Raw genomic sequence first — 26,760 nt, forward strand, 5'->3', positions numbered from 1 at the left:
GTGGAAGGTCATGGGCTTACCAATAAACTGAAACTGGAACTTAGTATGAAAATAAAAAATCTACTGTGGTGGTTCAGGTAAAATTACAAAAACTGTGTCATTTTTCAAAAACAAAAACTTACATTAAAAATAAAGAACGAGTTTGTTAGTTTGTCTGTTACAACAGAGTCACATATAGGAAGCAGTAAAAACACGATCTCGACCTACTAAAGTGGCAGTAAATTTTGTTGCAACCAGAGTAACTGAACGCTTGTTTTCACCCTTGCACACACACACACGCACACACTGGTGTTTGACCAGGTGTGCCATGATCAGCTCTGACACAAACACCTCGCTCCCTTTCTCAGGCATGGATACACAAGGTGAACCGAGGCGTCTCTGCAAAATATTGCACAATAGATGATATCTGCTTTATAGATTCTGCTGGAAAAATTATTTTATGAGCATTTTTTACAATACCCACTTGTACGTTTATGAATTTCAGGATTAGTGCGACATGCAGTGGATGTGTTTCTGCATTCATATAGGCAATATAAAGGCAACAAGATTAGTAGGAACTTATTAAAGAAAATAATCCTTTATGACTCAGAACACAAACTTGTAAAAACCATTCAGGAAGCTGAGTTCAGTGATCCCGCTTATCACCACTTGTGCTTATGCTACCATCAGCTGATTTCAGTTTGTATGTGAAATACAATAGTGTAAAATAGTGCCATATTCTGCAGCACTGATGTGGACATTTTATTTTTTATTGCACAAAAAGGCAAGAGTGCAATGGTGAAGTGCAAACTGCATCCAGGACAGAAACAACTGCATTATGCTGCTAACACAACTTTGGCTCTTTACAAGCACCTGCACAGGTAGCATGCTAACACTAAGCTAGCTAAGAACCCAGAGTGGTGATAAAGCTGAGTGAATGCTGACCCCAGCCCAGCAGCCAGACCCTGAGATCCAACAGGTAACAAAACTAATGAGCAGATAGTGTGCAGCTCCCGTTTCTACCTGTTCATGTTTTTAAAGTAGAATCACTGTGACGAGCGCTTTAGTCTGTTTGTGCTGGTTTTCATTTTTGCTGTAGGACTGTGGTCTGTCGGTTTATAGTGTTAAATGGTAATTATGAGACATTGTGTTTCAGGTCATTTTACAGAGAAATCTGAAAGTAATGTAGCAAGTAGTATAATGGATTACTTTCTCATGGGAGTAACTGAGTAACATACTGCATTACTTTAGGTCAGTGTTCTGGGTAATATGTGTAATACATTATTTTTATTGAGTAATGACCAAAACAGTGATCGGCACAAACATTTGATCATACAGCAGGCAACTGATTTGCAGGAATGTAATGTCTGTGCTGCTTAGCGATGGTGGTGACTCTTAAAGTGCACCCAAAGAGAATAAGCGATATTGATAATGGAATCGGAATCGCTAAATTCGTATCAATTCCTATTCCCTATATTTGACACTCAAATCTTTTAGTACGTAGAGAAGTTCTTGTTCAACTCAAAGATCACCCCTCCACCACCATGCTGACAGTTGCTATGAGACAACCTGTGTTTGGTTTTCACTGAATGCGTCTTTTATATGTCTTGCTGATAATCTGTCACTCAAGTGTATTTGATCAGCAGCAGCTGAGGGTGTACTTAGTTTTTGACACACTGCTTCTGCATTTATTCTTAATATTTGTTAAAAAAAAAATGACTCAATGTAATATGTCGTGTGGCTCACCTTAAGTTGTATATATCTAATTTTAAGACCTGCAAGAGATGACCTCCTGACATGTGCAACTGTAGAATACTGCTCTAGTAAGTAAGTAAACTTTATTTATTAAGCGCTTTTCATAGACAGGCAGTCACAAAGCCCTGTACACAAAAGGCTAAAATAAACAGAACGTTAGGTACCAATATAGACAATACAAAAGGTTAAATGTAAATGAAAGTTTAAGATTTCAAAATAAATTACATATCAGGACATAAATATTACTTCTTTGTAGTGTTGTACAGGGTTCAGAGGTTCAGGTATCCATGCCTTACCTTTACCACAAGCCTGTAAAGTGACCTCGGAGCCGTCATCCACTTCCACTCCTGGCTGCATTGCATGTTCTGAATGCTTGAGAGGATTATGTTTGTTTGAACATCAATCAGCTGTGTGTCATGTTAACCTTAAAGACCAAACATCCTGCTGTAATCTAGCACAACGGTTTACTGTCAGTACGCATTCACAGAACTATCCACAGCAGCAGCAACAGTTATTTAACACCTACATGATCTTTGTACCATTAGCTTTTTAACTCCATCTAAATGTTTCAGTGAGTGTCTGTTAATATGATTGTGTAGTATTTTGTAGTCTTGTGAAGTCTCTTTTTACTTTGTCCTGAATAAAAACAAAAAACACAAATTCTTACAAAAATAGAAAAGAAAAACTTGAAACAGCAGCACAGTCGTTAATGTTGCTTTTTAACCCCTCGTGCTCAAAACATGCCTTTCAGACTAGCTTTCAAAGTAAATGTAATTAATTCAACTAATTAAACGTCCAACATCCATTCAGCTGTAGTCTGCACACGGGGCCAAAAGCGGGGTGAAGGAATTTCCGACTTCTTGAAGATCTTTGACGGATGCTGGAGCACGTGAACATGGACCGGTCAAGAGTTTGAAAAGAAGCAGAGTGAAGCCTGAAGAGGCACTTTGCAGATATCCAACAAGCAGCAGGGAGACCAAACATGGCAGCCTCTTACTTCCTGCCCATCTACTCCTACCAAGCTGAATGAGAGGCTATTCAAGTGCTAAACAAAGGAAGCAAGCTTAAAGGTACAACCTGGATAAGGGGACCAGGAACCAGTGATTTGGTCTAAAAAAAAATAACTTTATCAATAAACAGCATTACTATTATTAGTGAAGGGTTTAAAGATGTAGATCTTCTAAGGTTACATTTTAACCATGTTTGCACCATGCTAGTCATACACCACTTTGGGGTTTTTTTTTTCCATGGAAATATCAACATGCTGGAGTTGCTCGTTTCCCCAAGAAAATAAAAAAAATCAAACTTTCTGTTGTTACGCTGGCCTCCTTTCAAAGTTTATACAGATGCTGCCAGTGTTACACCTGCTAACGTCAGACACAGGAGGAAGCACGCTGATGTCTGTGTGGCTGGTTTGCACAAGTCCAGCATGGAAGCTCTCAGGTGCTGGCAATGGGATTTTATGATTGTGTCAGCGTTTCTCTAGTTAATGTTTTACTACGTTTCGGGAAATACATTTATTGTATTAAAATACAGTAAGGACCTAATGTAATTTTAATAACAACAAATCATGCAGCAAGCCCGCTGCACATGGACGTCCTAAAACAAGGTGTTTGATCATGTAAACTGGAAATTTAAGGGTTAAATGCAGGGATGGGAAGTAATGAAGCACAAATAGTTCATGACTGTACTTAGGTAGAATTTTCAGGTATCTTTCCTTTACTTAAATATTTATTTTTTTTATTTTTTTATTTACTGTATGTGTACTTTATAGTCTTTATATTTTATCGGGGTTATGTTATATTAGGGTTGTAAAGTTGGCCGGAACGAGCAGAGGTGTGGCCTTGGTATGATGGCATTTAGCTATGGCTGCAGAAGGAAGAAATGCTTTTAACTGTCAGCAGAAGTGGCAAATAGCAAACTACAAATACTTCATTACTGTACTTAAGTACAGATAACTAAAAATTATACTTAAGTAGTTTTTCCCCCACCCTCTCTAAATTTTAACACTAATATCTGTACTTTATACTCCTTACAAATAAATTAATGCAAAGAAAGCTGAGAGGAGCAAACGATGAAAACCAAACAAAACAGAACACAAGACTGGAAAAAACCTCAAGATTTATTTGACAAGCACTTTTCACAAAATGCCCTGTAAACAAATTAGAGCGACTAATAATACACATCAAAAGTTTGCTACAAATAAATAAAGTTCCTACAGTCGCATTTATGTTAGTTTCTCCATCAGCTCTGAGCGATGGCTGGAGTGTTAGAAGGCTCTAACTCTATAACATACACATCACTCCTCCTGGATCCACCGCTGCCATGGTAACCTGTACTTTTGGTCCTTTTTCCAGGAGGAGCGGGGTGGACACTAATAATGCAGCTCTAGTTTTCTGTTTGTAACTTTTACTGTGCGTGAAATACAAACAAAAGACAAGGATGAAAAATGAAAAACTAGCAGTTATATTGTGATGTGAAAACGTGCTGCATCTCTCAACGAACCCATTATAAAAATAAAAACATCAAACTTCCTCTCTGACAGTCTGGGTATAACTAGGCAGAAACTCCTGTGTCACTTCACTTTAACGGTCCCAAAATACAAAAATGGAGCAGGGCTGCATGGAATAATTTGGAGGGGAGCATTTAAGCTCCATATGTCTGTGCCCAGAAAAACAACTATGTTACACACACACACACACACACACACACACACACACACACACACACACACACAAACAAAACTGCATTGTTTCTGTCTTTCCATTCTAACCTCGTGCTGTGAGTGTTACATGGCTTTACTGCAGCATGTAGTTGGAAACATTGCCTCAAACACTTTCAGTGCGATGGAGTAAAAGCAGCACTCTGGGAGCCAGGCTCAGTTATCCAACATATTGATCACTGACATCAGTGACAACCCCACCCCCACCCTAAAAAAAAATAAAAAACACAAAAAGAACAGCAGAAAGGTTGCACATTTTGACCCACTTTACAGAAAATACCATTTCCCATGGGCACTTCTGTCAAGCTTAACCACATGAGGATTTAAAAGACACTTCAGACACAGAAGTCCTATGAGGAATCAGTAGACTGCACATTTTTTATACTCGGAGATAAATTTAAGTCGGGCTTTGGTTAGCCAGACAAACGAAACATACATTAGGTTTAATTTACTGCCCGTTTACCCGATATAAAACCACAGCAGCAGGCCTACATGTGAGAGGACGTCAGCACTTTGATCGTCTTTAAATATTTCAAAAAAGGAAAAAAAAAAAAAAAAAGCACAGCCTCTGTTCAGCTTTGTGCACAGACGCACAACATGCCAGGTCAAATAACCAACACTGAGAGGCAGACAGATGCTTACTGTCAAAAGCACAGCAGCACAGACAACAACACAACACTGAAATTGTAAAGACTGCAGGAGCAAAACAGAGTGTGTAGTGATATCCAGCAACAACTTCCTGAAGGGAAAAGTTGTTGTTGTGTTTGTTTGTTTTTTGTTTATTTTGACAGCTGGTTCTGCATCATCGCCCACCTACGCTCACCTTCATCTGCAACGTAAAGGCACCGCTAAATACAACAGGTTTCTGGTGACAGCAGATTAGACGTATTCACAGAACAATTAGTGAAAATGTAAAAAAAAACAAAACAAAGAAAACCCAAAAAAAAAACAGTTCTTGTTTTATAAAAAGAAAAGAAAAAAAGAAACTACAAATTATTGACACTAAAAGGGTCAAATAACCCCAAAGAATGACGATGGCTGTTTAACTTCAGAGAGAGAGAGAGAGAGAGAGAGAGAGAGAGAGAGAGAGAGAGAGAGAGAGAGAGAGAGAGAGAGAGTGAGAGTGAGAGTGTGTGAAAAGCATTAACGGAGTTCAAACATCATCAGTTATGATATCTTAGCCCAATCGTCTTGGCCTTTTGGCTGAAGTAAAAGGGCAACTTGGTTTTTAGGACTGCTGAGGCACAACTTCCATGAACTTCTGACACAGAGCTGTGGTCGAGTCTGAAAAACAAACATCGGAGACGGTTAATCATCACTTCACCTAAGTTTCCACCCAAACAGAGCTCAAATACACCGACTGCATCCCAAGTCCCATTTATCTGTCCTTAAAGGCCACAGCGGCGTTCTTATTTCCACTCAGGAGAGCTATGAGTGAGGCAAACATGAGATCACCACTAATAAAAACCTTTAACAGGGACCTCCTTCAGATTTAGCAAACCGAGTCTAACCCTGAACCCTGAACTGGGTTTCAGGGGCCAAAACAGCTGAGGTCACCTGGAGTTAAACATTTAACTCAGCGATGAAAGAAAAAAAAAACTTGGATATAAATCAAGAGCAAAGCAAATGTTCAAATGAATGGAGCTGAAATATGAAAGCCTATCAGTGTGGACCAACACCATATCTTTCTTTACCCAACGTAAAGCCTTGAGATGATAAATCTGAAATCCTACCAAATTTTACATTTGATTGTTAAATGTTATTATTTAGCTGGAAACTGACAAGGACAAAATGCAGCAGCTGAAGAGAGAAATACGGATCAACACACCAAAGGTATAAACCTAAAATATTAATCAGCAGCAGAATGGAGGACAATTTTAAAAAGTTTCAAGAAGAAAAACTTGTCATGTTTTTATTGAACCTAGCATTGAAACTTTCACGCAGAATTTGAGATAAGTAAAAATCAACTGAGTTTATATTAACCTCATAGGACCTGGCGTCCACATACGTGGACATCACATTTTGGGTTATTTAGACCAAAATACTCAATTTTGCTCTACAAGGGCCTGATATCCACTTACAAGGACATTATACTGCTACTGTTCTATCAAAATGTTAAACAAATATCCTCATATGTGGCTCTTATTTTTCTTAAAAACAAAAATAAGGTAAAAAATAAATAAATAAATCTGGAAATTCTTTGTTTTTACATTCATCGGGCCCCAACATGCCCAAATATGAAAGAGAAATTAAAAATGCATGCCGTGGAAGAGTTTGGGTCTTAGGAGGTTAATGCACAAATTAAAAGCGCACACAAAAACAGGTGGAATAAAATGCTCCAAGTAACATATTCATAGACAAGGGGGAGGAGTTTGTTTTACTTTGTTTTAAAATAATTTTCCCCAGGGATCAATAAAGTATTCTGATTCTGATTCTGATACTTACGGATTCCATTTCGCAGCCACTTGGGTTTAGTCTGCCACCACACACCAATAAAATAGACGGGCAGTCCAGTGCCAATGATCCCAAAGCCGATGGCGCACTCGACTGGAGTCTTCCAGAAGGAGACGATGATAAGGAAGAGGCAGGCTAACACAAAGCTCACTGGTAGCAGAATGTTCACCTGCAGGGAGAAGCACAAAAACTCATAACTGAGTGTTTGCTGAGAAATAACGCCGCTGTAAGCCACTTCTGCATTGGCTCGATGTTTTAGAGTCAGCGCGAAGTGACCCAAAACTACAGTTCCTCCATGAGCCACTTGAGACAGGCTCGCAAAAGGAGTCAAAAGCTCCTAAAATACCCAAATTTGTAGCAGGAAAAAGAATATTTGCAATATGCTACAAAAAACAGTTATGACGTAAACTGTTTTACAACGTATCCACCAGGATAACTGAGCTACGGGTGTGTCTGCATTGCCCCTATGGCAGCTACAACATTAGCACTCCACCATTTCATCCACATAAGGTGGCAGCGGAAATGCTAACAAGGAAGGCTCAAAATCCAATCCTAAACCAATGCGGGACATCATGGTGGCTAAATCCATCATTTATACTCTATGCACAGAACCTACGGCCATCTTTTATATACAGTCGTTGTGATATCTAACCTGGCCAAGCTAGATGCAATAAGACAGGATGCTCCCTATTATGTATGCTAGATAAACTCATTTAACCACTAGTGTCAACTAATGGACTCTTCCATTAGCACCCTTCAGTTGTAAAAATCATCAGCCAAGTAAAATATCGAATCACCGCCACCGCCACCCTCACAGCTCTGGTTAGCTGAGGTGATAAAATGGGATGCCAGGATGTGGCAGGTGGCACGATTCAATAAAGTCTAAATCTTTCACAGATTGTCCTTATAATCTATGGTGGCCCTGAGAGGCCAAATGCACTGCAACTTAAGAAAACACCAGTAAATAGAAAAAACACAGAAAAAGCTCACAAAACACAACAGAAGTGTAAACGGCTAATAGCAAACATGCATCTACAGTATCTTATGGATTATCCAATTAAAATTACCTGCATCTTTTGCTCCCTCACAACACATAAGCTGTGAATGCGTCTCCCAGAAAATTTTAAACTGTTGTGTTTTGAAAGCTTTTGCAGTATTTTTACATTCGCTCATACTTTAAGTTTAAGCTGCAGTGCATTTGACCTCCCAGCGCCACTGTAGTAATGGTAAATGGCCTGCATTTGTATAGCGCTTTTCTAGTCCATAGGACCCCAAAGCGCTTTACACTACATTCAGTCATTCACCCATTCACACACACATTCACACACTGGCGATGGCAAGCTACATTGTAGCCACAGCTGCCCTGGGGCGCACTGACAGAGGCGCCCCAGGGCAGTAATAATAATCCCGGTAATAATCCTTATTACCGGGTTATGTTTGATAGCGTCTGTGCTCAATAATCATATATGCGATGCACATGTGTTCAGATGCATTTGGCCACGTAGCATCAATGTGAGTGGACACTGTCAATAACTGAGCTGTTCTTAGAACACTGTGCCCTATCTCTCCTACAAAAAGGAATAAATCTAACTGTGATTCTCCACTACTCTCATTGGCTGAACAGCAGGAATGTGACAGACAAAGAAAGGAGAAAGGAAAAGAGTGGGAGAGTGAAAGAGAGATGGAGGTCAGCAGGGACAGTGCCGCTCCTGTCCCAGCCACCCGCTTTCACACAGGACTGGACCAGTACATCCATTTGCCTCTTTCACTTTTCCGCCTCTGACCATCAAACACACACTCAAATTGTAACAAGGGTCCTCTGTGATGCGGAGAGTGCAGCGGTAGCACTCTTCCTCTTACTCACACACACACACGTTTGTGTTTCCATCACCTCAGAGGACATCACGGAGATCGTGCAAACCTACCCAAACCATAGCTAACTTTCCAAATCTGGACCCTAATTGTGAAAGCTTTCAACCTCAAATGTAACATTCAAAGACTTTTTTTTTGCTTTTCCCACACTGACTGTATAAACACATTCAGGTCCCCACAGCATGGGTAACACGAGTACACACACACACACACACACACACACACACACACACACACACACACACACACACACACACACACACACACACACACACACACACACACACAGCCAGCCTCAGCACCAGCTGACTAGCATCCAGCTCCCCTCCTGTCTTTTAATCTGCGATCAGTATCTGTTCATCTGCACTGAATGGATCTTTGTCTGTCGCTTTACACAAAGAAGGAAGATTTCCTGCTGCCAAAGCCAACTTCAGTGGGAGTCAATGATGACAAAGACCAAGAGAAGATCCATTGTTTTGGCCTGCCTGACAGACTAGTTCTCTCCACCACCAGCCACATTTTTTGCTGAAAACCTAACAGTTCTCGAGGCTGACTCACCTTTATTGGTCGATCCAGCTCAGGCTTCTTATAGCGGAGCCACATCATTCCTATGATTGCCATGGCGATGCAGAGCCAGTTGAAGAAGCTGAAGAAGTTTATGACGGAGAAGATGTCGTTGGAGAAGGCGTAGAGCAGCGTCATTAAACACTGGACAGACGGAGAGAAGGGAAAACATTACCTCTCTAAGTCTGGTGACACTGCCTCCAAGTATGAGATTTTCTGCATGCAATTAAATAAAGTAACTCATTGAAGTTCAACTGAGCAGGTGTAAGTTGCTAGCATGTTGGTATGGTTTGATTCTCCGCTGTGTAAGAGAGCAGCAAAAAGTCTTTGTTTTCAGAAAAGTTCACCTTTGTCCTTTTATTCAAAATTAATTAAAAATATTCTGTAACTGTATATAATAACCTATTATGCAGTGAAGTGAAGTGAGATCCCACAAATTAAAATACTGAAAAGACACGCACACTATTATTTTAGCTATGGTTTCAGAAGATGTACTCTCTTGCGTGCCAATAAAGAAAGTTAAAAAACCAAAAACATACAGTGAATATAAGTGAGGGGAGTGGGGTCAGCAGAGTGGGGTGGATCATTGACAGCAGACTGGGCAGGTGACCCTCCCGAGAACCCACAAAGAATAACCTGAGATGAATAGAAAGACACAGATATGTGATTAATCGCTGTGAAAAGAAAGATGAAGAGGCTCCGGGTGTTTCTAATCTTGACTCTTAACACTTGCTAATTGTGTGTGTGTGCGCACGAGTTTTTTTTTTAACATGGTTGGTGTGAGAGTGTTACCTGGATGATGTGAACAGTGAGCCGTTGACTGATCCAAAGCAGGACAGGCCTACAAACACCGGGATGATCCACGCCATGGGACCCAGGTGGTAGTTACCAAAATCCTGTAGACAACAACATCAGCAACATATATTCAGCATTCAGCAGCAAGTATTCACATCTTTGGACCCGTTATACCCCCCACCCAAATATACAGTGCTGCTAATTTCTTTAAGACAATTACAATCAAGACCGACTTCTTGGAAACTAAACATAAAATGGTCCCGGGCAGTAGTTTTCCAGGCTTCCTGAAGGTGTCTTAAAGTTTTTCTTTGGACACTGGCTGCCTTAAAATACTGCTGTAAAACAAGGTGGAGGCTCTGTCAGGGCAATGGCTTCATTTTTTCAAATTGGCAATGATCCCAAACACTATGCAGTAAGCACACCTGGATAGAAAAACACACTATCACTCATGAACTGGCCTCCCCAGAGGCCGGGCTTCAACATTATTAAAGTAGTATGCGATCATCCTGATAAAGAATGGAACAAAAGCCAGTCAGCATCTAAAGAAGAGCTTCAAATGTCCTTGAAGAAGCCTGGAGAACTATTCCCTAAGACCACTTAGAGGAATTACAAGAAAATTTCCCTTCTGCTTCACGCGTGGTTTTGGATTGGCTTTAACTCAGGAGGTAGATTAGAGCAGGTTGTATACTAATCAGAAGGTTGCTGGTTCAGTCTACTCCAGTCTGCATGTCAAATATCCTTCGGAAAGACTCCAAGGTCCTCTCCGAAGCATCTATTGGAGTATGAATGTGTGTGAATGTTAGATAGGAAGCACTTAAAGCATACCAAATACAGACTTTCAAGCTTGTTAGAACTGTACAAACTCTGTTTTTGTCTTATATCTTTTAATAAATCACCGAACCAATTTCCCATTTTCCTAGCAAAATATAAAGAAATGAGGGATGGCTCAAGACTTTTGTACATTACTGCAGCTCAAAGCACTCACCACAGCCACAGCCTCTGAGTTAAGCATCTGATCGGGGGAGAGTGTGGTGAAATAGGCCAAGTTTGTTAGGACATACACTGCTGTCACTATCGGCAGGGAGATGATGATGGCTCGAGGAAGGTTTCTGAGGAAAACGTACAACAACGGCAGGCTGATTACAACTGCGGACTTTTTGACTACTCCACATGAATTTTAAAGGTAAAAATCACAATTGTGATCAACTTACTTGTAAGGTTCAATCATCTCCTCTGTAACAAAATTCAAGTAGTTCCTGGAAACAAAAGAGACAACAAATAGGTATTGAACAGTAAAAAGCAATGAAGATGCACTGAACCTTTATTTTTCTGATATTTATTATTTAAAAGAAACATTAGTAATGTACAGTATGTTCAGTGTTATTTGTAATAGCCATTCATTGGACTTATCAGATGATATGTTACTGACAAAATGCCCCAGCGTTTGATCCATTTTCACACCGTCTCCAAGCACCAGGTTTAACATTTGAATTGAGGGAAACTGGATACAGGCAGACAGTGGACAGCAAACTAATTGCACAGCTAGGCTGATGTGTTAACTCACCAGCCACCGTAAGCAAACAGGCCACTGTAGAGTGCCAGGCCAATACTTCCAAACTCATATTTGGACCCCTTGAAGGAATTCTCTGGAAGAAGTCCGGCTGTATCACCTGGAGAAGACAAAAGGATTAGGATTTATAAAAAAAAAAAAAAAAAGCCCCAGTTTACCGTCTGCGCTATTGGGCCACGGGCAGGTTGACCAGTCATTCTGGCATAATACATAAAACACTGACCAGTGAATCCACAAGCCAAAGAGCCTTTGAAAGGGAAAATGTCTAATATCATGCTTAAATCCGCCCCACTATGCGGATCAGTGAAGGACTGCAGAATTACTGGAGTTAAGACCTGGCTGAGACAGTCAATAAGTAACCCAGACAGTGGCAAGGCTATGCGGGTTGACATAAGGCTCACGCAGCCTATAAAAGAGGCAGAGGTAAAAGACGAGGGAGAGGAGCAGGGGAAAGTCTGTGGTTAAGGATAGTTCAACTTTTTAACATTTGTGTCATTTCTAATTATCATAGCTCTATGAATCGCGCCTTCCATCCAATGGCATATGAGATGCTAACGCTGATATAAATGCAACTTGTTCCAGCAGACAGCATATGTATTTCTCTTCAAATCCTGAGCCCTTATGGGGATTTATCACATTCTGATCACTGCCTCTTTTTCCAGTCCTTCAGGTTTCTGCTGGTTGTAGGGGATCTGTGTACAAATTCCTGCTCTCCACGACATGCATTCTCATTCTCAGACATGGCGACGGTTGCTAAACCAACAGCCCCCGGCAGTGTTGGTACTGGGAGGGTTAGCCCTGAGCCAATGTGCAGCGTGGGAAACGCCCGATTATTGTGCAGCCTGGTCCAACGGACAGCCTCATGCATTGCTCCACCTCTGATGAAGCAGACAGATGTGTGGCCACAGTGTCAAGAGACCATGGCGCTCACTTTGAAGAAGTTTGATTATTTTGAACTGTGAATAATGCAAAAATATCTATTGCAAGAATAAAAGTATGGACTGATAATCTACATGATGGGTCCCCCTTAAGATGGATTGCTTTTAATATTTGAGACCGTTGTCGTCTGAGTTTGCCTTTAAATATTCTGCTGCATATTCCAGCATCAGTTAAACGTCACAAAGCAGCTTGCTCATGCTGGTTTGACATTTCTATGAAGAAGAATAGATTTTTTTTTTTTTTTTTTAAACCATGTGAGTAGCCACACATTGCACAAGTCATGTCATCCACCTCAGGCCTTATGTTGACCCGTGTCTCAACTCGACAGAATTCCTGTTAAACTCACAGCTTCTGATCAGGCTTAAAAATCAGTGCAATGGCCAATTTCATAGTAACCTTTACAGATTCCTATGATAGCGAAGTCTGACTCATCACAGCTCCTTTTGTTTTCCTTTTCTGATATGATATGACATTTTTACGGGACTTACTGACCTTTGATATTTAATGGGGGAAAAAACAAAACAAAAAAACAAACAAAAAACAACAACAACAACAACAAAAAAAAACAAAACACAGAAACTTAATCTTTAAGAAAAGCAACCAAATTAAGGCACATTTCTGTTAGATCATTCATGCAAGCCATTTGTGTGAATGATCCAACAGAAAAGCAACCAAATAAGCCTCTTTTCATAGCTAAATGATGCGTTTTATTTGAACTGATAACACTTAGACCTCCTATTATTAGGCATGCGTATGGTGAAACCTTTAAATCTTTGCCTAAAGTCAGAGTGGGGGACTTTCCTCACAGTTCTGTTTCTACCACTCATCACATTCCACCATATCGGTCTGGGCACGCTGACCCACCACCAGCTGGTCTCATGATACAGGCACCAGACAGTGAAAGTAACACACACACACAACCAAATATGCATGAACGACAGAGAACACACACGCAGCCGATAACTTGCCAGCAACACCTGAATGAACTAAATTCCTGCCTTTTTTCCATTCTGTGTGTAGAATCAGGGCACAAAGCACAACTCTGACAATGCACTCAAAGACACCTCTTTAGTTTTTTGATAAGCACACTTTATTTCAAGTGCATATTAGTTCTCTCAGTCACGCTCTTTACAACCACAAATATTGACAGATCATGAAATGGCAAAAATCGGTCAAGGTCTTTAGCACGCAGCTATGACAATGGTTTTAATCCACTTATTTATTGTAAGAAATATTAACCTGCTTACCTTATAATCATTTACAGTCACTTCCTCACGCAAAGAGTTCTCTACATTTCAGTGAGGCCCAGTACCAATGCATGTTGTTGGTGAGCAGATCAAATTGGCACAGATGTCGTCAGCTGTAACCCCGAGTCTGATTCCAAATACAGGGCCTTTCTACTTGTCATTCCCCTGCGTTCTTTCCCTTCATTTCCTGGCTTTCTCAACAGCTCCCTGCTAATAAAGGCTTTTGTGCCTTTATTAGAAGCTGCTGTGGTGTAAGCTTTAAAGTATCTCAACTATTCTTGTTTCTTCACATCAATACAGTGAATAGGCTGGTTTTACATCAGAAAATATGTTTCTTGATGTGGTTCAGACTCACAGTTAGCGGTAGCACATGGATTAGTTATACTGTTTGAAATGAGATGAAGTATTTGTACATAGGTGGGAGGTAACCACCTGTGAATCAGGTATGGTAAACAGGCTTTCTAGCAAACACGCCTTTACTTTTTGGACACCTTGGGGCAGGGAGAGCCGTGCTGAAGTGTGACCCAGCAGTGGATTTTCACACGAGGTTAGAGAACACTGGTTTGTGAGTGTAACTTTGGGTGTGAGCGGCTGTGTTGAATAATTCCTGTTACAGTCAAGTAAATGAAGACGATGGGAGGGAGAACTTGTTCTTACAGATAGATGGTCAACCTTCTCTCCGTTTGCTTCTCTTACAAACAGTGTGGGCGGCAGTCAAACTAAGAAGGCGGAGGCTTTATTGGAGCTAATCAGATTACACTGCCTTCTAATCTGACACTCCAGGCCTCATGAACAGGGCCCTATGTGTAAAGCTTCAGAGCCGTGCTTTAACAATTCCCATGCACTCACTAAATGCTTCAGAAAGCTAGAAATATTTGGAATTGTTGAATCTAAAGTGAACCCGTTAGTGCATGAGGTGCTTTCGAGGCACACTCAACCAGTCACGAGCCAGGGAGAGCTACAACAGAAAGAGGGATTATGCTTTCCTTTGTTGATATAATGACAGGCACATGCCTAGTCTTTCTAGAAGTCTATGTAATGTCAGACGTCCCAGGTAAACAGTTATTAGAAGCAGAGTGATGATTAAAGATCTTAAAATTGATTCAGAGTAGACACCAAACCAGAAATGACACTTGGAAAAGGACTAGAATAACAAATTGGTAGAATCCGTCCTCGTGTTTCATTTACAAACCAAAACAGACACTAGATAGGTGAACTTAGCATTCAGCTTACAGGGAACGGATCAGGAAGGAAAGATGAATGAAGCCGCAGAGTAAAAGCAGGTACAGCTCATGCTTGTTATTTACTTGAGAACACTTTGATGAAGTTTTCTCACACTACTGGGGGAAGAATTACTTTCAAAAGTATTAATGTAATTAACGGTATTGTGAGAGTAGAGCACAAAGGTCAGAGGCTGCTCCCTGCAGCTGCTGATGTTACAGATTCCACAGTTTGCTATGAATTCCCCACAGTTACTGACACAAGGCTGACACAGGTTTGCTGACATGAACAAAAACAGCGGAAATTGATATTTTGGCAACTTTTATCGAATGTTGTGAGTCACTGCAACCTTTTTACCTCTGGATATTCAATATTGGATCCATACTTTTGGTCGAGCACCTTAAACTAACAAACTGGGAAGTCACCTCAACTTTACAAAGATTTATTAACGAGTGCCGCACAGAACATCGGTGTATGAGTCGAAAATATTGGCTTTAAAAGTCTGACAAGGAGACATGCTGAACCAGACGCAGCTCTGGTTTAATCGACCGCCACTCAGGTGATCTCGGACCTATGATCTCCGACCTGTCATTTTACCCACTAAGCCTGTGCATCTGTGGCTCCAGTGCACCTCACAGCTCCAGCTGAACATGTTAAATTTATCCCAGTTTGGTTCTGATTAAGTAATCTTGCCCCATAACAGGATACCCTTGCTCACTTACTTCTGTGTGCAACAGTTAGCTGAAGTTTTACACCAACAATTTGGCAGTAGCGGCAACTAATAAGGGATCAGAACATAAACAGTGGATTTGGATTTGATATGAAAACAAAAAGCAGCAGAGACTGGCTGGTGCTGCAGTGCGCTGTTAACGTAATTTTAGATACACATTTATCACGAAAGAAACAGGCTGAAGTAAAGCCAGACTAAACCCAGTCTGCTTTCGGTGTTGTGTTTTGATGCATTTCCTTCATAATATTTTAGCTTATTTCCTTTTTTTGTTGTTGTTATTTTGAATGTGGACACTTGTGCAACTGCATCAACTTTGCAGTGCAGCTGCAGTTTTAAGTAAACCAGTACTGCCACAAAATCTGCTGAATTTCAATACATCGATGGAATATAAGGTGTTAGTGTGTTTACACTGACGTCAGTGTTTCATACAGTGAAAATACACAGGTCATGTACAGAGTCTAGAGCCAAAATAAGCCCTGTGGTCAATCTCCTTATACTCAGATGTACCAGCTCATCCTCATTCAATACACAGTGCTTGCTGTATTCCCTTTTATTGCATTTCTTTCTTACTATTTCTGTCCAGGAGAGCTACTCTGATCTAATGCTAATGATCTAATGTACCCCCGTTTTCCATTTTCCTCCGTCTCTCTCAGAGGAATACGATGGACAACAGCTTCATTGCGTGCAGGAAGAAAGCCAGCCATGAGAGCACAGTCTGGGCCATCACGACTTTCTTTTTAACACAATTAACCTCACAGTCACAGTCAGTTTGCCGGTTTTAATCTTAGACTGACTTTGAGGAAAAAGGTACACGACAACACTTCTTCAAATCTCTTAGCGAAGGAGACACAGATCCATTAAGTTAAGTAATCTAATTTAAGGATTTCCCCCTTGAAACTGAGATTACCTGCTTATGTAAGGGTTGATTGTGCCAGCAGGCGAGCTACTGTGTCAATGGAATACACAGCTGGAGTAAACACAGCTGAAACTTCCTGTTTTATGTCGCGTGGCACACAAACTGGTCCGTCAACTTCCTTGACGCTGATGCAATCACTCAACTCAAACTGTAAAGACTTTCTACACTGCCTAAATCATTTAAGGGAATCTAATAACAATATAAACGGAACATTAAAATCCACAGTTCATAAAATCCACATATTTTACCATGGAGTTTATTTACTGTTTAACTTTTGTAATGTGTGTCAGGCTCTTAAAGTAACCTTTTTATGCTTTTTAATTACTTTCTGATACACTGTCACGATGGTCTATCCTCTTATTAAACATGGACAATGTTTAATAAGAGCTAATGGATCAGTATGGTGTCACAGAGAGCAGAAATCCTTAATGTGGGCATCTCAGACGGCGAGCACGGAAGCCACACCCACCTGATGTTCAAACCTCCTGCTTTTTAGGAACAGCCAGTGAAAAGGAGAGGGAGGAAAAACAGACTGAGTGGGTTCATCAAGCCTGAGTATATTAGAAAAAGAGTGCTTTGAACTATAAATCACGGAGATGCACAAGTCCAAACTGTCAGCACGTGTCATTTGCATATTTGTGGCTACCTCAGCCCGTCTTCAGCCATGTCGGTCATTTACATTTTAACTTGTTAAAGGTGTGTCTGGAGGGATGGAGGGAAACGCTTATAAAGTGGGGGTTGGGCAAATAAAGCCGGCATAAGAGCAAAGAGGTGACGTGTGCATTTGTGTGCTTGTGCAAGGTACCTTGTCCAATCTTGACAAATCCGATGATGATGATGAGCGCGAGCGCTAGAAGCTTGGCTGCCGCGAAGAAGTCCTGCACTCTGGTGGCCGCCTTCACGCTGTAGCAGTTCACAAAGGTTAACAACACTGCGAAAGAAAAGGAGGAAGAGAATAAGACCACAGAGTAAAAGAGGCCACTGACACATAAAGCTTACAGGTGTGTTACACGTATAGGAAACCAATCTTGTAACCAGTCAAATTGCACAACTTTACCCTGTAATGTGTTTCTTCTGCTCCACTTGTGGGACCTTACAGTGAGTGTGTGTGATTGTACGTTCTGCTGTCAACATGACGCGAGCAGAGGAAGAAGTTACAGGGGTGACACATTTTAAGAGAATAAAGTCTTTTCTCCTGTACCCATCTGTCTTTTAAATGCCCATGTACCGGCTGGTGCCTACCCTATCCTCCATAAGCGCACACACGCAAAGTTGCTGCAGTAGCCTGTTAGAAGTGATTAACTAAAGCAGCAGGCCTGTTCAAAGCTCCTAAATCAGGTCGGGGCCACAATAGAAAGACGAGACGGCACAATGAGGCTCTGTATTTGAGAGACCAGGACAAAGGAGAAGGAGGCCAAGTACAGTACAGGGGTAGACACACTTTGGCATCCAGACCCACAAACACACACTAATGGCTAATACTTGGGCATGTAGCGTACACGTATATTCACAAACCTGAAGGGAACAGAGACACGCTGATCTGAATTATACAGATTCCAGCAGCAGTCAAATTAAACAAAACCTGGCACTAAAATAGACTTTAGGAGCTATGAATGTGCAGCGACCCTGACCACCTCACAGACACACACACAGACACACACACAGACACACACACAGACACACACACCTCTAAACTTATGTTCAGGCTGCCATGAAGTCTTGAAAAGAAGAATGAAGTGATGAAACAGGTGAGAATCCTGAAATAATTGCTTTAAGACAAAATAAGGTGTAAAACAGCCCAGTGCACATAGAAAACTCTCTGCACATCCATCATAAATGTGCGGCTGTTTATTAACTTAGACATGCGACACGGAAAACTGATGATAAACTACTTGTTTTTAAACCGCACCACTAAAACTGGGGTTAAATCATCTATTGGTGTATATTTGCTTGCATTTGATTTAATAAAACCAACTTACATTAAGTTATCATATCTAAGCTTTAAGTAATTAAAATGAAGGCATTTATTTTGATTTCTTTGCTGCTTATCACGTCACAGAAAATATTATTTATGATAAACACCAGGAATTATTTCAAAGCAATTAATTGGGTTATTTTTAAGACCTATAACCTGTGGGCAACCTACATCACCCCGGCAGCTGATGTAATATCGCCGCATTTTTTCCACTACTACACGCGCGCGTGTGCGAGTGCTGATGGTATCGCACGCGCTCCATAGGATGAGGCTTTATATATTGTGTGTGAGCATAGTCGTTCATTATCTCAGGAGGTGCCCACGAGGCACAGGTGTTTTTATAGTATAGATATACAGGAAGTGCAACCACAACCGCCTGCATAGGGACTCTCTCTCTCACACACACACACACACACACACACACACACACACACACACACACACACTAAAGTTGCATCATCTCGCCCGGTGCCTGAGCTCCGATACTCACTGATGCAGAGACAGGCCACTAGCTTGGCCCCCGTCTCCGGCACCGAGCACACGGGGAACAGCGGCTTCAGGAGGTAGGTGGCGAAGACGTAGGCGACGATATACTGGGAGGACGGCCGGATGATAAGCAGCTCGATCCAGAGTTTGAGGAATGCCGGCAGGGAGCCGTACACTTCCAAGATGTAGGCATAGTCGCCGCCGGACTTGGTGATGGTGGTCCCCAGCTCCGCGTAGCAGAGGGCGCCCACTGTGGAGAAGACCCCGCACACCGCCCACACTATGAGGGACAAACCCACAGAGCCAGCCTCCCTCACTACGCCTGTCGGCGTGACGAAGATACCCGAGCCGATGATGGTGCCCACGATGATGGCCACGCCGTTCAACAGCGTGATGGTCCTCTTCAGGGCGACCCCTTCCTCCGCTCCGTCTCCTGCTGTGACGTTGCCGGGGCTGCTGAGGTCGCTTCCCGGTCCTCCATCCTGACCGAAGCCCCCCCTATCACTGCCGCTACCCGGGGACAGCATCCTCTCAGTGACCTGCTTATCCTCCTCCCTGTCCACGGACGAGTTGGAGTTTCTCTTCTTCAGCCCTGACATCGCTGGCTGAGCTGGTTCCTCTTCTGTCTGCCGCACAAAGCTTCCCGTCTCGCCCCCCTCTGTCGTCAGTTTGATGTGCCGGTCGCTCTGATGCTCAGGCCGGCCTCAGCCACGAGGAGTCCACGGCGTGTCTGTTGTGTGACTCAGAGCGGCGTGCTTTCTCTGCTCTACTCTCTGAACGAATAAAAGAATCGTGGAAATTACGACGTCTCTTACGTCAGAGCCTATCCTCCATAAAGCCCTCCTTTATTCTTTACACCCCCTAGCGTCGGAAATCTGCTACTGCTCCGCCTCACCCCCGAAGCCCACACAGCACCCGTGGCTTTCAGGGACCAGATCACAGAGAAATCATGGGACACGGCCACCCCCGGGTAACTGTTCTGCGTGAAAGTAACACAACCAGTTTAAGGAGACACTAGAAGATGTTAGTGAGGGCATTTTTTTAACTGTATTTTCACAAGTTTTACAGCATTTCTTCTAGATGAAGGTCTCCACCACCCAGGGGCGGATTTAGAGGGTTGGCATGTGCCATCCTGAAATGATCTCTTGCCACCCCTAGTGTCACCCTAGTTTTTCATATGACATTGTTGTTTATTAAGACAGGTTTAAGATAAGGTAGCATTAACACTTTGAAGGTAGAATGATGGTGAGTGTTATTAACACACTGTGTGCCGCATCTCCAAAACGCATGACCGGCATGTGAATAAGCTGACATAGCAACAAGCTGCAGTCACGCTGAGTCTCTGAAAGTTTGGATTTCAAACACAGCTAATTGTGCTGAGAGTGATGAAGCTAGTTATAAAATACTCCAAGGATCTTTTCCTTTTTTAAAATATTATTTCGCATTATGTTCTGTAAAAAAAAAAGGGGGGGGGGGGGCGTATACTTTTTCACACTGGGTCATTTTGGACCTAACATATTTGCCACTACTGTTAAATATGTGATGAATACCTCAGTCAGGCTCTAGCCTTCTTAGTCTCTGTGTTGTTGTTTAATGTCTTGTTGTTGATACTTTGCAATAGGATATGTTAATCTCAATTTTAAAGAAATTGAGATTTTTTGAAATTGGGCCTGGGCTTGTCCATAGTGGACACTTTTATTAACCATGTATCCCCACAGTGTGCACACACTACATAAAACAAGAAAGTCTAGTGCACCACAGTAGTAAAAACTCATACTTACTTTCCAGAACGCACAGAAACCAGTTGCACTGGTTTTATGGTCTTGTACTCTGAGAGAAAATAACACAAGTGGAGTTGGTCCCACTGGAATGAGGACATGTTGTGCAATTTACAGACATAGTCATAGACCTGTCTTGCTAGATTTTCACTTTGCCTGAGGATGAGAAACATCATGAGTATAGAATTTCCGTCAACAGAAGCCACTGAAAAAAAGGGACTGGCCATCTCTTGGATTTATGTAAGCATCTTGCATGTATTTAACACAATTGCCTCATGTTTTAAAGATAAATGTTACTATATAGTGTAAAAACTACATGATATGCAGAAAGGGTGTATTAAATTGTTCATATCATGTTCAGGTGAAGTAAGTCAATAACTGTTAAATCTCGTGAAACCACGCGTGATTTCATCTCGCGGGCTTTGGATCGTGGTTTAAAAAAGGCATCCATCTCAGTCAAGTCGAGCAGCTAACTCTACGTTTTTGGTATGTCTTGATTTTTTGAATTAATATTTACCATATTTCAGCCAAATGTAGTTAACGTCTAGAGTGTCGCCATGTAACATGCTAAAAAAAAGAGCCGTTAGCTTATTTGCTGTTTTATCTGTTGTCAAAGAATTGGCGCTTTTTCATTTGAATTTGTCTTTGGCACAAGAGCCGTAATATCACATTAAACCTAATTACGAGGCGCTCATAACATAATTTGGTTTTCTGTGTGAATAGATTTGCCAACTGACTCTTCAGTTACATTGTGTATTTACTGCACCGTGGTGTTAGTGAGATTTTGGACATTGAACAGCTTTAGCTAATATCATCAGCGGCATTATGCTAGCTTACATCCCTACCCCTCCTGCCCTCACCTGCTGTCCTTTTGTTTTTGTTTTTGCTGCACATTGAGAGACGACCTCTATTCTGCATTTCACCAGGGGATGGATTGTGGGTTCAAGGTGTTATGGTAATGTTATGCATTAGGCCAGTAAAAGATTTTTATGCTGCATCCATTGAAACAGTCATTATTACCTGTGAGTACTGATTCCACTAAAATGATGCCATAATTTTTGTCATGCATTTACTGGCCCACTAAGAAAATTTTTTCTTTTTTAAAAAATGTATGTTCTGGAAACTATCCATCCATAAAGTTGATGTCAAACAGGAACTTTTGATATTGCTTTGTAGATGCTGGTGTTGCATGTTGACTGGTTTAAAAAGTCAAGAGTTTTTGTCTGGGATCATTTTCTTCTGTGCTACTGAAAAGTTCACAAATCTCTGTTTTCTTTCTTATAATACTTTAGAATGACATTAATGCTCAAAGGGAGTCTCATCAAAGTGCTCCGCATCTGTGTGAAAGACAATTGCAACATCTTGGTGCAGGAGTTCATGGTGAGTGTTTTATGAGTAGATTGTGGCTTTGCAACTTTTAAAAATGCATTTAGTTATCCACTTGATTCTCATTGGACTGGTTAGGACCAGTAGTCCTCTTTAATAATTTGAAGTTCACATGAGGCCTGGTAGTGAACTCGGCCGCCCCCCCTTGAGGCCCCACCCCCCCTATATTAGGGGTCACATCAGTGTGAAAAAACTTTAAATTTGTCATTCTAGTGAACAAAGGAAAATCCCACCAATATTTACATTAGCTTTTGTTTGGAAAAAAAAAAAAAAAAGACCAACAGCTAACCAAATTGTGGGGCTGAAAGTCTAAATTCTAACATCTTCTGAGTGACATAACCTGGATTTCTGATGGGCCGGTGTCTTTCTAACAAAAACTAATGTAAAGCATTTGAAATTATTATGTTTTTCACTCTCTCTTAGAAACTCTGTTAGACCATGAATGGCAGCATGGCAGGCCACTCTTTGGCTATAGTTATTTACTATGTTGCTTTGATTGGTTTAAATTTCTCTAACCTTAGAACTGGTAGATTCAAAAGAGATGAGTTTAAAAAGGAATCTTAAAGCAGTGTTTTGTGTTTAACCAGGACTTGACTGAGGCCACTGCACAGATTGAGAAAACCACAATGAACATCTGTCTCCAGAGATGCGCCAGGCAATGACTTTTCTGATGTTGGCATCATCATCGAAGGTATAGTAGTTCTTCAAGATCTGGATAACGTGACCTTTGCAGTAGCCATGCTGTTTGGACCTTTTTTTATTCCTTCAATATGAGTTACCCATCACAGCTCTGCTACACTTTTGAGGTGATTCAAAGGGTGGTAATGGAGTTGGATGCAACTCGGCTCTCAAGAAAAGTTCACAACTAAGACAAAACTGCTCCTGCAAGGAAAGCTCACTGTTATGCATGCAAGCTGATCAGCTCTAGGTGAGAGGAGATTTAAATCTCACACTTGTTCTGCTGCATTTTTGAAGCTCAATTCCAGGAACAGATCGCAGGGTTCATTTTTATATACTCTGCAACTGCCATGAGGACGAGCTGTTTTTTTGTTGTTGTTTGTTTTTCCTTTTACTCTGTACAAGTTCTCTGTTTGGCAGCATTTTTAAATTTCTCTTTGTATTGTTTCTTTCTTTTACTAGTGAAGAGATGTAGCATGAACAGTTATGCAGTCTAAATATCCCATATGGGTCGTGTGAAATGGTATTTTCAGTTTCATTCAGTTGAAGTAAAGAACGTTGAATATTTCTAAGTGTGCTGTTTTGAACCAATATGTCACAGTATGATTAGTGCTGTAATTTTTGACAGTCACTGTATCAATGTTATTTTTGCGTCTCTTGAATAAAGGTTTTGACCTGCAAGTGCTAATTTCTTTAGTTATTGGGGTAAAATGGGTAATGTTGATAGGAAGGTGTTTGCCAATTCAGTAACCTAATTTAATGTTAATGGAAACTAACATTACCTCAAATTGTTTAGTTATAATTGTTGTTTAACTGAATCTTGACGTCAGAGGCCTTAAATAGAATGTTTTGTATTGTTCTTTCCCAAGATGGTTACCTGTAACATTTTTCAAAAGAAACAGTCTAATTTCTTTGCTGTGATTGATTCCAGAGAACACGGAAGAACTGACATTATTTAACTGTTGATTTATATAGATTTAGTAGAGGAGTAATGTCAGTTTAATTCTTTACCTACTGTCAATGCAGTGAAATTAGACATGTTGTTTTGAAAGGTTACTGGTGGATGCCAGCAACCATCTTGGAAGAGAACAATATAATCTGTTATAAGGCCTCCATTTGAAAATTGTGTATTTGATACTAGAATATAATAGCAAAATGTAATTTGAAGATAACATGTAGTATTTAAGTGACCAAGTAGTATTGGGTAAAAGTTATTGAATGGTGTTGGAATAAAGTGAGAAAATTGTGAAGGATTAAAATATTCCAAGAGCTCAAATTACTTCATCAAAACATGTTTAAGTCACATTTTATCAACACAAATTGCACAGGTTTATTGAACATGAATAAATTGTGTTAATTTAACTCAATTGTTTAAGTTGCTGCCAAAGCAAAACATCTGTGTGCAACAAATGTCCACCATTGAATTAAGTAAATCCAACAACATATTTTTTTCAGTGCAGTTTCTATCTCTGTAAGCATCTAGATGTAAGTGAATACCAGCGTGTTGACACGTAGTACTCAACTCTTTTTTTTTTTTTTTCTTTTTTTTGTTAATGCCATCAGTGGCTTTTAAGTGGCTGTTTGAAGCAAGAGTGAATCAGGTCAGATGTGCATGGTCCAGAGGTCATACAATAGATTTGCCTCCATTTTCACTGTTTGCTTTCCAAACAGACCAGTTAGGACTCTGTGAATGTTTACAATTCATACACAGGTTCATTTGGGGAACACAGTGTACAACATCATTAAAAAAACACAGCTGAATCATCTTCAACACCATTGTGTTTATTCAGTTTGTCACGTGGTTTGTGCTCTAAAATATGAGCGGCATATCGTGAGAAGTACACTCAACAAAAATATAAACGCAACACCTTTGTTACTGCTCCCATTCCCCATGGGATGGACGTAGAGACCTAAAATTCATTCCAGATACACAATATAACCATCCCTCCCAAACAGTGGTCACAAATCAGTCCAAATGTGTGGTAGTGGGCACATCTACTATATTGAGATAATCCATCCCACCTCACAGGTGTGCCACATCAGGATGCTGATCTGACATCATGAGTAGTGCACAGGTGTACCTCAGACTGCCCACAACAAAAGGCCACCCTGGAATGTGCAGTTTTTTGCGCTATTGGGGGTCTGGGGACCCAGAACCGGTCAGTATCTGGTGTGACCACCATTTGCCTCATGCAGTGCAACACATCGTCGCATGGAGTCTATCAGATTGTCAATTGTGGCCTGTGGAATGTTGGTCCACTCCACTTCAATGGCTGTGCGAGGTTGTTGGATATTCGTGGGAACTGGTACACGCTGTCGTATACGCCGGTCAAGCACATCGCGAACATGCTCAATGGGTGACATGTCCGGTGAGTATGCTGGCCATGCAAGAACTGGGACATTCTCAGCTGCCATCTGCCCTGAACAATGTGAACCATGATTCATCCGTCAAGCGCACACCTCTCCAACGTGCCAGACGCCATCGAATGTGAGCATTTGCCCACACAAGTCTGTTACGGCGACGAGCTGGAGTCAGGTCAAGACCCCGATGAGGACGACGGGCATGCAGTTGAGCGTCCCTGAGACGGTTTCTGACAGTTTGTGCAGAAATTGTTTGGTTGTGCAAACCAATTGTTCCAGCAGCTGTCTGGGTGGCTGGTCTCAGACGATCTTGGAGGTGAACCTGCTGGATGTGGAGGTCCTGAGCTGGTGTGGTTACACGAGGTCTGCGGTTGTGAGGCCGGTTGGATGTGCTGCCATATTCTCTGAAACGCCTGTGGAGACGGCTTATGGTTGAGAAATGAACATTCAATGCACGGGCGACAGATCTGGTTGACATTCCTGCTGTCAGCATGCCAATTGCACGCTCCCTCATTGCTTGTGGCATCTGTGGCATTTTGCTGTGAGACAAAACTGCACATTCCAGGGTGGCCTTTTGTTGTGGGCAGTCTGAGGTACACCTGTGCACTACTCATGTTGTCAGATCAGCATCCTGATGTGGCACACCTGTGAGGTGGGATGGATTATCTCAATATGGCAGATGTGCCCACTACCACACATTTGGACTGATTTGTGACCACTGTTTGGGAGGGATGGTTATATTGTGTATCTGGAATGAATTTTAGGTCTCTACGTCCATCCCATGGGGAATGGGAGCAAAAACAAAAGTGTTGCGTTTATATTTTTGTTCAGTGTAGATGGAAAACAAGCTAAGCGCCTGTTAAATTCCCCCACATATTTACTAAGAAGAAAAGGGTCATCAGTCCATCAACAAAAGGAGAAGCATCAGGGCGAGGCATGAAATTGTGCATGAAAGTTTTTTATCTTTTTACACTGAGTGCCAGTAGGGACATGATGAGTTGGAGTCTTGTTTCAAGGTTGGTTGCATAGCAGGATCAAGGAAACTGAAGTCAGTCTACGGGATAACTTTATAAGTGCTGGGAGTAGATCCAGGATGGGCAACACCGCCACTGAAATCTGACTCTGACAGCAGATGACTGTCATATATACAAAATACACAACTGTGTTTTTGTGATACACACAGACACACAAACAAACACAGACAGACAATTTCCTGTGTTTAGAGCAGGTAAACACGCTCAAAATTGAATGATCACATCCACCCTAAAGGTGCACTTGTATATTTGTCTCGGTCGATCTGCTCAAAGCCTGCAGAATGCCATATCATAGATG

At 41.4% G+C, this 26,760-nt stretch overlaps 1 protein-coding gene and 1 long non-coding RNA gene across 2 annotated transcripts; one reads left to right on the forward strand and one right to left on the reverse strand.

Annotated features, from left to right (window-relative positions):
* Window positions 1-5,219: 5,219 nt before the first annotated feature.
* On the reverse strand, window positions 5,220-20,180 carry slc7a5 (solute carrier family 7 member 5). The gene is made up of 10 exons (XM_080871066.1): window positions 19,230-20,180; window positions 17,570-17,695; window positions 11,706-11,811; window positions 11,353-11,397; window positions 11,127-11,250; window positions 10,139-10,242; window positions 9,886-9,982; window positions 9,341-9,490; window positions 6,902-7,079; window positions 5,220-5,740 (listed from the first exon to the last, which is right to left on the reverse strand). Exons 1-10 carry the CDS (start codon window positions 19,822-19,824, stop codon window positions 5,685-5,687), a joined length of 1,581 nt encoding a protein of 526 aa, XP_080727192.1. The 5' UTR covers window positions 19,825-20,180; the 3' UTR covers window positions 5,220-5,684.
* Window positions 20,181-20,725: 545 nt separating this feature from the next.
* On the forward strand, window positions 20,726-24,762 carry LOC308389591. Its single transcript, XR_013970310.1, has 3 exons — window positions 20,726-21,243; window positions 21,365-22,383; window positions 22,977-24,762. It is a non-coding gene; the product is annotated as an uncharacterized lncRNA (long non-coding RNA).
* The last annotated feature ends 1,998 nt before the right edge of the window (window positions 24,763-26,760 follow it).

The sequence above is a fragment of the Rhamphochromis sp. 'chilingali' genome (genome assembly GCF_963969265.1).
Source record: "Rhamphochromis sp. 'chilingali' genome assembly, chromosome: 2".
NCBI lineage: Eukaryota > Metazoa > Chordata > Actinopteri > Cichliformes > Cichlidae > Rhamphochromis > Rhamphochromis sp. 'chilingali'.